Genomic DNA, 12,411 nt, shown 5'->3' on the forward strand with positions numbered 1-12,411 from the left:
TCTGGTGAGAACGATGACTGAGCAATGAATGAAACGCCGGCACTTCCTTAAGTAGTGTCGGCGTGATGACATCAGCCGCCACGTTGGTGGCAGGAATGATTGGAATGAAGTCAGCGGGAGGAGTTCGTGACACATTTCACATAGTGTTAAAAGGACACAACACATTCCTTTCACTGATCCAATCAGAATCTTACAGATCTGACGGAGGCGTGCTTCTGACAGTGTTTGGTCATTTTCATTCGACAAAAAACCATAACATCCGAGGTATAAAACGATGCCACGTCAGCTCTAATGCCAGTTCAAAGCGTTCCAGAGCAAGCGTTGGAGTGATCTTTTAACTCTTTAACCTAAAGAACCACGACAAGCTAAAAAAATCCAGTCGCTATAACAACCAGCGGAAACAACAGCTCCTTTTAGAATAAAAGCTCCACCGACCCAGGCTGGGTCTGAACAGACGCCAATAAAAGTGTTGTGTGCCGGAGGTAACTCAAGACGGGTCTGGTCGGAACCGCGGCTTCTTCTACCAACTCGGTTTCCAAAGAGGGTCCACTGGACCTCGGCATTCCTGATCTACAGAGGACTTCCACAAGGCAGGTAGACCAACTTGATGGTGTCTCATGCGTTTCTGAAACTAACCAAAGCTTATTTCAAAACATCATCTTCAGTTTCCGTCAGAACTAATCGCTTCTTCGGATTTGCTGGTTCTGATTACATCACACGTCATCCATTCACTGTCTCATCCATTTTTACTTACACTATACATTTAGTTTAATGTAAGTCTAGTTTAATTGTTAGTAATAAAATTCTTAACTTTTCAACTTGACTGTCTCTATTCTGTGTCTCTGAGTGAATACATAACTGTTACCTAATCTCTGCAATAAAAAGATCCCATCTTCTGGTTTAAATAACCCTCTATCCGTAAGGTGGATTTCATATTTACTATGGAATCCCACGCCTTACGGCTCATTAAATAAAAAGTAAGAACCTCTCATTTCCTTACACTGTTATGCCTTTGATGTATGGTAAGGTTGTCACTGGTATTTGTTTTTGTCTTTTTGGGTTGCTGGTTCTTTGCTTTGCTTTGTTCTTAGATGTGGATGTGGGACCATGAACAGGGACGCTGGAGTTTAATCATTGGATCGTGCATGTGACTACATCGTCGGAGAGGGGAGAGCGGGCAGCAGAGGGCGACAATGTCCTCTGCTGGCTGCAGATAAACGGAGAAGGAAGTGACGCCACCATCATCGTCAGCCTGACGATGTTTGCAGCCGTAAGCGAAACGTTGCAGGTAAATAAAACCTTTCTGTGTTTTAAAAAGAACTAAAAGATGGAATTAGAATTTCAACACAGCAAGAACACACCATAGATGTTTAAAGGATTCATATATTTTCACCCCATGAGTTACTTTGGAATTAAGCAGATCAAAGGGATACCGATCACAAAAATAGTGGAGTATGCATTAAGCAGACACGCCAGTGAAGTGAAATCACGGAAGCATGGATGATCCGCTCCAATGCATCAGGCACATTGGCAGAAAGCACCAGAGGACATGAGTGGATTTGAACGTTTGCTTGGTAATTATATATTTTTTGGTTGCTTCACTTTGAGAGCACATCAATGATCAGTGCTTTGTGTCCTCTCTCCTCAAAAGCATCCACAAAGAGTCCATATAAACAATGTACTATAGATAAAATCAGGATTTTTTTTTAGCTCACTCTGGGCGTTGAAGTTGAGGGATTTCAGGGGAGCCTGGCTCACCTGAAAGAGTGACGGAGTCCCCAATAATTTAAACTTTAGTTTTTTGTTTTTGTTATTGTCTTGTCATGTGTTCATGTAGTTTGCTCTAAAAGGTAGCTCTCATAAAATGACGATGCCACCACTTGCGGGCAGGTGTGTGTTTATTTTCTCAGGAGTTTTGATTACCCTCTGCAGGGCCTTCTTGTCAGCTGCAGAACTGCAGCTGTACCACATGTTACCACACCATGTTAATGAAATACATAAATTTTACTGATCATATTTCCCAAGCGGTTTTTTTTAATTTTCCCATTTAATCCAATTAATCGATTGATCAAGTCGAGACCATCCGATTCATGGAGGATAAAAAAAAAGTCCTTTGTTGCAGCCCTATTGGTCAGAAGCAGGAAGCATGAAGTGCTCTAAAACTTCCTGGTAGAGGCCTTGGACCTCAGAAAACGCAATGGACCAACACCAGCAGATGGCATGGCACCCAAAACCATCACTTACTCTGGAAACTTCACACTGGACCTCAAGCAATGTGGATTCTGTGGCTCTCCTCTCTTCCTCCAGACTCTGGGACCGTGATTTTCAAAGGAAAAGCGAAATTTACTTTCATCAGAGAACAACTTTGGACCACTCAGCAGCAGTCCAGTCCATTTTCTCTTTAGCTCAGGTGAGATGCTTCTGACACTGTCTCTTGTTCAAGAGTGGCTTGACACAAAGAATACGAGTATTGGTTCTTGAAGCACTGCAGTCCACTCTTTGTGAATCTCCCCCACATTTTTGAATGGGTTTTGTTTCACAATCCCCTCCAGGGTGTGGTTATCCCTACTGCTTGTACACTTTTTTCTAGCACATCTTGTCCTTCCCTTCACCTCTCTATTAATGTGATTGGACACAGAGCTCTGTGAACAGCCAGCCTCTTTAGCAATGACCTTTTGGGTCTTGCCCTCCTTGTGCAAGATGTCAACGGTCGTCTTTTGGACAACTGTCAAGTCAGCAGTCCTCCCCATGATTGTGTAGCCTACGGAATTCGCCTGAGAGACCATTTAAAGGCTTTTGCAGGTGTTTTGAGTTAATTAGCTGATTAAAATGCGGTACCAGGGGTCTTCAATATTGAACCTTTTAACAGTAGTCTAATAATCTGAGAAATAGAATTTAGGATTTTCAATAGTTGTCAGTTATAATCATCAAAATAAATAAGTAAGCATTTGAAATATATCACTTTTTTATGGAATTACTGAAATAAATCAGCCTTGTCATGATAATCTAATTTCATGACCAGCACCTGTATACAGGACCACAGACCATAACAAAGCATATACATACAGCACTTAAAAACAACAAGTGCTTCACCAAAGAGCTGTACAGCATAAATATAAAAAATACAGTAAAAATAATCTTGTGTCTGTTCTAGTCTTGTTAGATCTCAGTGCTGCCTTTGACACAGTTGATCACAATGTTCTTTTAGAAAGGCTTGAACATGTTGTAGGGATCATGGGAACAGCGCTAGGCTGGTGTAAATCCTACCTGTCTGATAGACTTCATTTTGTAAATGTACATGACAAATCTTCTTCATACTCCAGGGTTACTTGTGGAGTACCATATATATATATATATATATATATATATATATATATATATATATATATATATATATATATGCTTCCAGTTGGTAAAAACATTAGACAGCATGGGATAAACTTCCACTGTTAAGCTGACGATACTCAATTATATCTATCCATTAACACTGATTAACCTAATCGGTTAGTTAGATTACAGACTTGTCTTGAAGACATAAAAAATTGGATGACTCAAAACTTTGTGCTTTTAAATCAAGACAAGACTGAAGTTCTCATCTTAGGATCTGAAATTCAGAAAAGGAAATTGCTTAGTCAATCACCTGACCTGAATGGCATTAATTCGACTGGATCACTGTAATTCATTACTCTCAGGAAGTCCACAAAATGTAGTTAAAAGTCTTCAGCTTGTCCAAAATGCTGCAGCTAGAGTTCTGATGAGAATTACAAAGAGAGATCATATCTCTCCTGTCTTAGTTTCCCTACATTGGCTGCCTGTTAAATTCAGAATAGAGTTTAAGATCCTTCTTCTCACAAATAAAGCTCTTAATAATCAAGCTCCATCATACATCAGTGACCTGATTGCTCCATATGTTCCTAACTGAGCACTTCGCTCAGACTGCAGGTTTACTGGTGGTTCCCAGAATATCTAAAAATAGGATGGGAGGCAGATCTTTTAGCTATCAGGCTCCTCTCTTGTGGAACCAACTCCCAGCTTTAGTCCATGAGGCAGGCATCTTATCTACTTTTAAGACTGGACTTAAAACATTTGTATTTGATAGGGCCTATGGTTAAAATCTGATGATAGCCTAGATCTGGACAAGTGGGGGAGTAGAGGGAGGAGGAGTGTACAGTCGGTAAAGACGGCTCTCCCTTGCCCTGCCTCTAACATGCCTCCATCTAAAAGGCTGGGTTGTCCAGAGTTATCTCTGTAGTTATGCTGCTATAGGCTTAGACTGCTGGAGGACATACTGACCACTTTCCACACTCTACTACTTTCTTCTACAATCTGCTCTTTAACTGTGTTATTTCCTGCAATTTCAGCTGTTAATTTTATTTTTTCTCTAAGTGTTTTTCTCCTCAGAAGAAGCTACGGTGATGTTCTGCTGAGCTGTGGTGGCCTCATGGAGGGGACCATCAGCTTGAACACTGTTTCTAACCACTTAAACATTCTCCCTCTCCTGATAATAACATTTTACTTTATTTGACATTGAACGTGCTACTACTAGTTTACCCGTTTAATTATAAATTTACTAGGATCAATACAATAAAGTTTATCCCTCACCAAAAATAATATTTACTAAGAAATCGCAATGTAACCATAGAAACACTACTTGGTATATATGTTGTGTGTGTGTGTGTGTGTGTGTGTGTGTGTGTGTGTGTGTGTGTGTGTGTGTGTGTGTGTGTGTGTGTGTGTGTGTGTGTGTGTGTGTGTGTGTGTGTGTGTGTGTGTGTGCTCTGTCTTCTCGATCCCCAGTGAGTGGTGGTGGATGGCTGCTTATACTGAGCCAGGATCCTCTGGAGGTGTCTTCCTGTTAAAAGGGAGTTTTCTTCTCCACTGTCGCTATATGCTTGTTTAGTATGAGGATTGCTGTAAAGTCGCTGACACTAGTCAGTGACTTGATGCAATTTGCTGGGTTCCTTAGTGTCACGTTGAGAGCAGGAGGTTTGGACCCAAAATGCAGAAATCCAGACTACTCAGGCAGGAGCGGTTGAAAAAGCAAAATCCTTTTTTTAGGAAGATAACCAAAAATCCTAAGGGAAGGAGGCCAAAACCTAATAACTAAACTCAGACAAAAACCAAAAGCTCACTTACCGAGCAGAGACCTAGAGACTAGTAGGGAGGGACAAAACAATGCTGACTTAAGACGCACAACAGAGATGCAGACAAAGGACACATGAGGGCGCTAAGAGAACACAAAAGTAGTACCTGGAGTGGGAACTGGAGGAGCTGGGGAACAAAGGGACACAGCACATGACACTTAGATAGGAAACTTTTTTCTGATTGCTCAATGAACTGACCTGTTTTAGAATATTTTATTATGTGAAGTGCCTTGAGACGACTCTTGTCGTGATTTGGCACTATACAAATAAACTTTAGTTGAAAAAAAAGCATAATATGTATTTCAGATATCCACTCAATTAAAGACCAACAAATAAAAGTGAGTTTTCAGCCAGGATTAAAGACCACCACTGAAGTAGGCTGACTAACAATAATAGGAGGAAGATCACTCAAACAGCCAAGATTCGGAGACCAAGAGCAGCAGCTGATAAGCTGACAACAGGCTGGAGCAAACCAAACAATTAGTCAGGTGCCACACTATAGTAGAAGCCTAAATAAGTGTGGAAATCTGTGTTGATAATCCCAACAATTAACTTTTAGTTATGTCTAAGAAAAACCCTATGTCATTTTTATCAGTCTCAGTTGTACATCCTACTCAGTCAGTACCATCTATTCTCTTCTGCTTGTCCACCTAAGTAGAGAGGCCAGACTTCCCTCTCCCCAGCCACTTGGGCCAGTCCTCCAGGGAAATCCCAAGGCATTCCCTGACCAGCTGAGAGACATAATCCCTCCAGCGTGTCCTTAATTTTCTTTTAGGTCCCCTCCCGGTTGGAAGTTCCTCACCAAGGAGGCGTCCAGGAGGCATCCTAACTAGATGCCTGAGCCTTCTCAACTGGCATTTCTTAATGTGGAGGAACAGCGGGTCTACTTAGAGCCCCTCCTGGATGGCCGAGCTTCTCACCTTGTCTCTAAGGGAGAGCCCAGACACCCTGAGGAGGAATCTCATTTTGGCAGCTTGTATCCGTGATCTCATTCTTTTGGTCACTACGCACAGCTTGTGACTATAGGTGAGGGTAGGAACGTAGATCAACTGGTAAATCGAGAGCTTTGCATTCCGACTCAGCCCTCTCTTCACCATGATAGAACGGTACAATGCCTGCATCACTGCAGACGCACCCCCATGTCACATCTTATGGAGTTTACTCAGTACATGGTCGTTTATTATGTGGTTGCAAAAATAACATACCAAGAGCTTCAAAATGAAGCTTAACAATCTACAAATCCCCTAACTTTAAGTTATGTACTTATTACTAAATACAGCATGAGAACAATTTCTGATTTAAATAAACCCCATTAGTCATGGTTAACTGGTGAACAAACGTCAGGTCCTCTAACGACTGTCTGATAGCCATGTGTAATCTATCAGCCAACACTTTTGTCTAATTTTATTCTGGACAGATCAATCTCCATTAAAACCCCATGGCCCAAAGGCACGGTTCACTCTCATCCCACTGTGTGACAGCACATGTTCCCACCAACACCGTAACGTGGCTCACAAATCTGTCTACAATTCATGATTATCAGAATGTTTCTATCAGAATAAAGTTATAAAAAGTAATAAAGTTATAACATCAAAGATCTGGGTGGCTCTGGTAATAACTGATCCACATGTGATCGTAAACATCTCATCCATCTCTTCCACAGGAACAATTACATAAATATTCACAGCAGGGTGTGTTAATATCACACAGCAAGGTGTTCCAGTTAGAGAGTTGTAGGTTTCTTTTGTTGGTTGTTCATTCTCTTCAGTGGTCACAATCATACAATGTGATCTCTGGAAACAATAATCTCTGATTGGATTCACAGAGGGAGTAAGTGGCTGGAAGAGCAACATAGCCATAAAATGTAAAACATTCAAATACAACTGACATTTAATATTACTTAATATTACTTACTTAAATATTACTATTTAATTTACTATTGAATATTAATCTGACAAATGTTGTGAATTTTGCATTTTTTTTGTTCACTTCTTTATGACAACTCACATATGTACTTCATTAAATCATCTTTACCTACTGTGGAGCCAGGTAAGGTGATCTGAGAGGTCATATTGAGACACCAGGAGGATTCTGAATGATCACTGAATTATCAGAGCAGATAGAATGAGATCCACAAGATTGGAGATGAGAAGTCGTCACGTGAAAAAAAAAAAACTTCTTGGTTTTCTTCTGCTTGTTAAACCAAAGTCACTGTCTTGCTTTTCAATAAGAGCAGAAAAGCGACGCACTTTCCAATATCGTCCCGTACATCCTCTTAGATTTATTTAGGGCTTTCTTCTTCAAGGATCTCTAAGTTCTTTCTGTTTACTACATATGAGGCGGTGTGTGGCTGCTGCACCTTTCAGCTGGTGAGAAAAGTTCTTCTGTATGCTGTAGGAAAGAATTCCACACAAAAAAATCTCCAAAGCAGCAAAGAGCCAAAAGCTTTTGAGAGGGCTGACACACACCAAAGGGCCCTCAAGCACTCCACATGTGCACGCACACACAAGGATCAAGTTTACTACACACAAAAACTACTTCAGCCACTTGAAATGGCACACACATCCTGTACTTACTCGCAAGCACCCACAGCTCAGAGTTCTCAGCTCTAATCAGCTTACAGACTCCAGACTTCGTGGCCCCTTGGGACCATGTTGCAAAATACTCAGCACATACGTGTTGGTAGGCCATTACGTCCCTTCTCACACCAAGAGATTAACAGATTTCCTGTCCAACAACAAACACCTGACCAGGCTATGTGCCTTGATGTCAATCAAGCAATCAGTCTTTATTTGTACATCTTTCCAATACCACGGAAGGTAGTCCAAAGTACTGACTGTGTTAAATAGATAAAGAACCACATTAAAAAACATAGCAAATAATAAAAAATACAGAATTCATTGTAAAAACATTTTAAAACATTCCAAGCATAAAGAATTATCACTCATCAGTACATTCAAAAAAGACAAAGGAGAAGGAATCTGCCCAACATTCAACCACACACTGACCCCCCCCCCCCCCCCTTTTTTTTTCAAGGGAGAGTCAAAAGGTTGTCTTCTGCAGACAGAGACAACCTTTTGAAGCCTATCTGTGCAACATTTCAGTCATGTAAGAAGGTGCACTTTCTTGTAGGGCCTGAAAAACAAAGCATCATTTTGAACGTGGCCTGATACTATATCAGCAGCCAGTGTGAATTTGCCAAAACAAGCATAATGTGTTCCCATCTTTCTGAACCAGTCAAAAACCAAGCTGCATTTTTATAGTCTATAAGCTCACAGCCAAGGCCTGACTAAGTAAATACACAGTGTGTCACAACATTTCTGTTTTGATGTGACGAAGGCTTTGGACAACAACGTTTTGATGCTAGATGACTGACGTAGGTAAAAGAAATATGATCCAAATGAAACAATTCATGGTTTTTGATGCTGTACATCATGAACTTATCGTACCTATTCAGCATATCATTGTATAGGTTAGGTGAGGTTCAAGTGTAGCTCCTGACCTGTGAGATCAGCCTGATCCTGCTGCACACTGTTGCCTCCATCATCATCATACTGCTCCTCTCTGTCGTTGTAGTACTCCTCATGTGAGTGTTCACGGTGAGCGTGATGATTATAGTGGGAGCGCCGTGAGTAACGGTCTGCTTCATTGGCATAGGAGCGATGTCTGTGTCTTTTCCGTCTGTGTGAAACTGGAACACCAATGTAGAATGGCTGGACCTCTGAAAGAAACAAAAGAAAATATTTGATTGCAGTTTATGGCAAACCTTTGTCTGTTTTGGAATATGGAACACGAACAGAGGTTGTAGTTGCAACAATAGAACTAGGTTTCCAGTCATTTTGTCACTTTGTCCATATACAGAGTGATAGAGATTTGTTTTTACCTTCTTGCTGACATGTTTTGGCTACAGCTGTTGCCTTTGTCAAGGCATCGTCGATGTTGGTGGCGTCACGTCCCCCTCCGTTTATCTGCAGGCAGTAGAGGGCAACATCGTCATCGCTGGTCGGGCAGTAGAGGACGACATCGCCCTCTAACTCCCATAGAAAAATGGAGATGGAAGTGACACCACCAACGTCGGCGATGCTCTGACAACGGCAACAGCTGTAGCCAAAACATGTCAGCAAAAGTAAAAAAAAAAAAGCTTTTTTACTCTGCGTCTAGAAAAAGAACCACACAATGGAATTAGATAACCAACACAGAACAAATGTAGCAAAGATGTTTAAGGTTTCCTGCCGTTGGGATACCATGGTGCGTGTATTTCTTTATTTGGGTCCATCTGTTGTAGGCTTCAGCTAAGCTCACTCTGGTTTTGTATCTTTATGGTCGCTCCTCTGAGAAGGATAACGACATCTTCTGGGCTTGATCTGCTTGATTTGCAGTAGGGTTATAGCTTTTAAATGAAATATTTCACCTTCATTTTGCCCACCTCTAAATGCTCTGTGGAGGGTTTTTTATTTTAAATATAGCTTTTTATTAAATTGTTCCATATTCAATATTTAATTCCTTTTTGTTCAGAGTTTCCTTTTTTCGGTGACTGAAATAAGGAAGGAAGAGAAATTTGTTGGTGTTCAATTCTGGTCCTTCAGCGCCCTTATACCTAGCATGTTTTAGTTGTTTTCCTGCTCCAATACACCTAATTGTTGATTCACCTGTTCAGCAGGTGTTAATCACTTAATGATTAAAATCAAGGGTGTTGGAGCAAAAATAACTTCTTTAATGCTGGATGTTTGCTCTTAATGAGTAGCACTGTATATCGCTGTTTTTAACAGTGTTTTAAGAACCTTTGCACTCTCATTAGTTTTACTCCGGATTGTTATTCTAGCCAAAATTGTGCAATATCCCTTCTGGAAGTGCCCCAGGCCACAATGGAGATGCTGCAAGCCTCTACTGCCAACATCATTTCCACAAGCAAATAATCATGATCATATGAAATTGGTCTAATTTAAGATTACCACTTTGTTCCAATCAAACTATACTATTAAAACAGAAATAATCTCCATTTCTTCAACATGAGGTTTTTTTTCAAAACAATTCCCAACAGGTAAGATTAAAACAATTTCTACTTCAAAAGTTATACGCTTTATCTGTTAAGACCATCACATCTTGTCACAATGGGATGCCAAGCATTTAGCAGATCGGCACCCTCCCTATGGAACTCCTTACCTGCTCGCATTAGGAGCATGACTACCCTTCACCAATTTCAGGCCAATCTCAAAAATCATCTGTTCGAATTAGATTATTCACTGTAACTGTTATTGGCGTGTTATCTGATGTTTTATTAGGGTTTTAAAAGTTCTAGTCGTTGAATGTTTTAATTTTTTTATTTTTTACCTAATTGTACAGTGACCTTGAGTTTTTTGAAAGGCGCTCCAAATAAAATGTATTTATTATTATTATTATTATTATTATTATTATTATTATTATTATTATTATTATTATTATTATTATTATTATAAAAACAAGATAATAGTTTTGTACAACTGAAGAATCAAAGTCAAACAATAAATGATGGAACCATTATTCATCATAGCTTTCACTAGCTCAGTGAGACACAAAGAGGCATTCTAGAAAACCATACCACAACTTTTCAAAGCAAAGATGGCCGATAATCTTTCTTTTTCATGAACACAAAACACTTTTTTCTTTCCTCACCATCGTCATCATCGTAGTGCCTGTGGCCTCTACTCCTCCCTCGCTGCCAGTCATGGTGGTCCATTCTCAACTGAGAAGGAAAAAACAGGAAGAGATGTTCAGACTCTGATTCTTACCTAAAACAACCTAAAACATCTTGTTTACATGCTGACATTTTGCACAGCTTCCTTCCTCCGTCCTGATCTATCTAAGGACATTTTGATGAGGGAATCCTCTCAGCCTTATAGTAACTCTAAATGTGCCATGTGACCTACAGCCTCATATGGAAACACATGTGCCACCACAACATGTCAATAGATGACGAAAGGAAAACTCAATGGAAAAACGCCGGCACCCTTCAGGTCCAGAGTGTTGCTCAGAATCCAACATGAAAACTGAAGAAGATGGATCGGAGTTCCCACCAGCACTCCCAAACTGCTCCTGGACCAGCCATTTCATTCCAACTCGTGGTTTACATCACTGAATGTATTATAATGACCAAAGGCAAGAAAAATTACGAATGCTGACAAAGCAGTGTTTGTCGACGCAGACCTGGCATGCCTGTGGTGGGACAGATTGTAAACAATGATGATGTGCTTTGTTCTTTTAGAAAGAAGAAAAACTGGCCTCCACCCAACTGACTGAGAAGGAAACCTGTTTCAATATAAGCTTCCTTCTAAAATGATTGAAACTAGACTGTTTCATGATTATTTCACTTAAGAATTCTTACATATTGTGCCTTTAATTAACATAAATATTATAAACTAATGCTTGCTACTTATCACTTATAACTTGCTACTTATACATCCTTAACCTTTTACACAAATAGCTCCATTATTGCTTGCTTGCTTGCATGATTATTTATTTATTTGTATTTATTAGTTCATTAGGGGGTTTTCAGATTAGTTCAGGACTTGCTTTAATAATGTGTTCTACCACATGTTTGACCGGTACGTTAATGGAACACAAATGTGAAAATGTACCAGTGGATTGTCATTAAATCATATTTATTACTATTGATTCATAACTTGTCACAGGTTTGAAAAACACAAAAATATATCAGAAAGTTACAATTTAAACTGGAATTGTTGTTTGGATTTGGCTGGTTTGCAAAAGTTTCCCTTTCTGCATCTAAACTGGATGTTGATATCATTTAAGCACAGTTTTATTCTCTAACTTATGAACAGTAAAAATGTTAACCATTGAATTTTTTTCTAATCTAACTCTTCTTACTCCCACATCTTCTTTCCTGCATTTAGAAAGTGTACACCTGAAGACAAGAATAACTTGGTGACGCTGTTTCACCTCAAATCCTTCATAGGGCAGACTCTCATAATTAGACAGAATTCATTGTTTTCTCTACAAAACTGGAAGTAGGAGCTCTTTTAACGAGTCAGATCTCCAACATTAGACAGAAACACAAAGATCAATCTGTGTGACCACCACAGCCATCTGTCAATCAAAAAAAATTTTAATTACAAATCACATTTTGTCACTAAAGCTGTTATTAGGCTTTATTTCTGCTAACAACAAGCCCACGCTTCTGTTTGTCAATGCCTTTTTGCCTTTGCCTCACAGGTGCAGTGTTACCATGGTGACCCTAATGAGTGGGTTACCTTTGTTTTTCTTTTGATAC

General features: G+C 39.8%; 1 protein-coding gene across 1 annotated transcript in view; it reads right to left on the reverse strand.

Annotated features, from left to right (window-relative positions):
- Positions 1-12,411, reverse strand: part of slc4a5b (solute carrier family 4 member 5b) — a 56,238-nt gene that overhangs the window by 41,310 nt on the left and 2,517 nt on the right. Inside the window, exons 2-3 of the mRNA XM_070552212.1 lie at positions 10,797-10,866; positions 8,647-8,865 (exon numbers count right to left, since the gene is read on the reverse strand). Coding sequence (XP_070408313.1) covers positions 8,647-8,865; positions 10,797-10,860 — 283 coding nt within the window. The 5' untranslated portion in view covers positions 10,861-10,866. The remainder of the gene's footprint in view (positions 1-8,646; positions 8,866-10,796; positions 10,867-12,411) is intronic.

This window comes from Nothobranchius furzeri, chromosome 6 (assembly GCF_043380555.1).
Source record: "Nothobranchius furzeri strain GRZ-AD chromosome 6, NfurGRZ-RIMD1, whole genome shotgun sequence".
Classification (NCBI taxonomy): domain Eukaryota; kingdom Metazoa; phylum Chordata; class Actinopteri; order Cyprinodontiformes; family Nothobranchiidae; genus Nothobranchius; species Nothobranchius furzeri.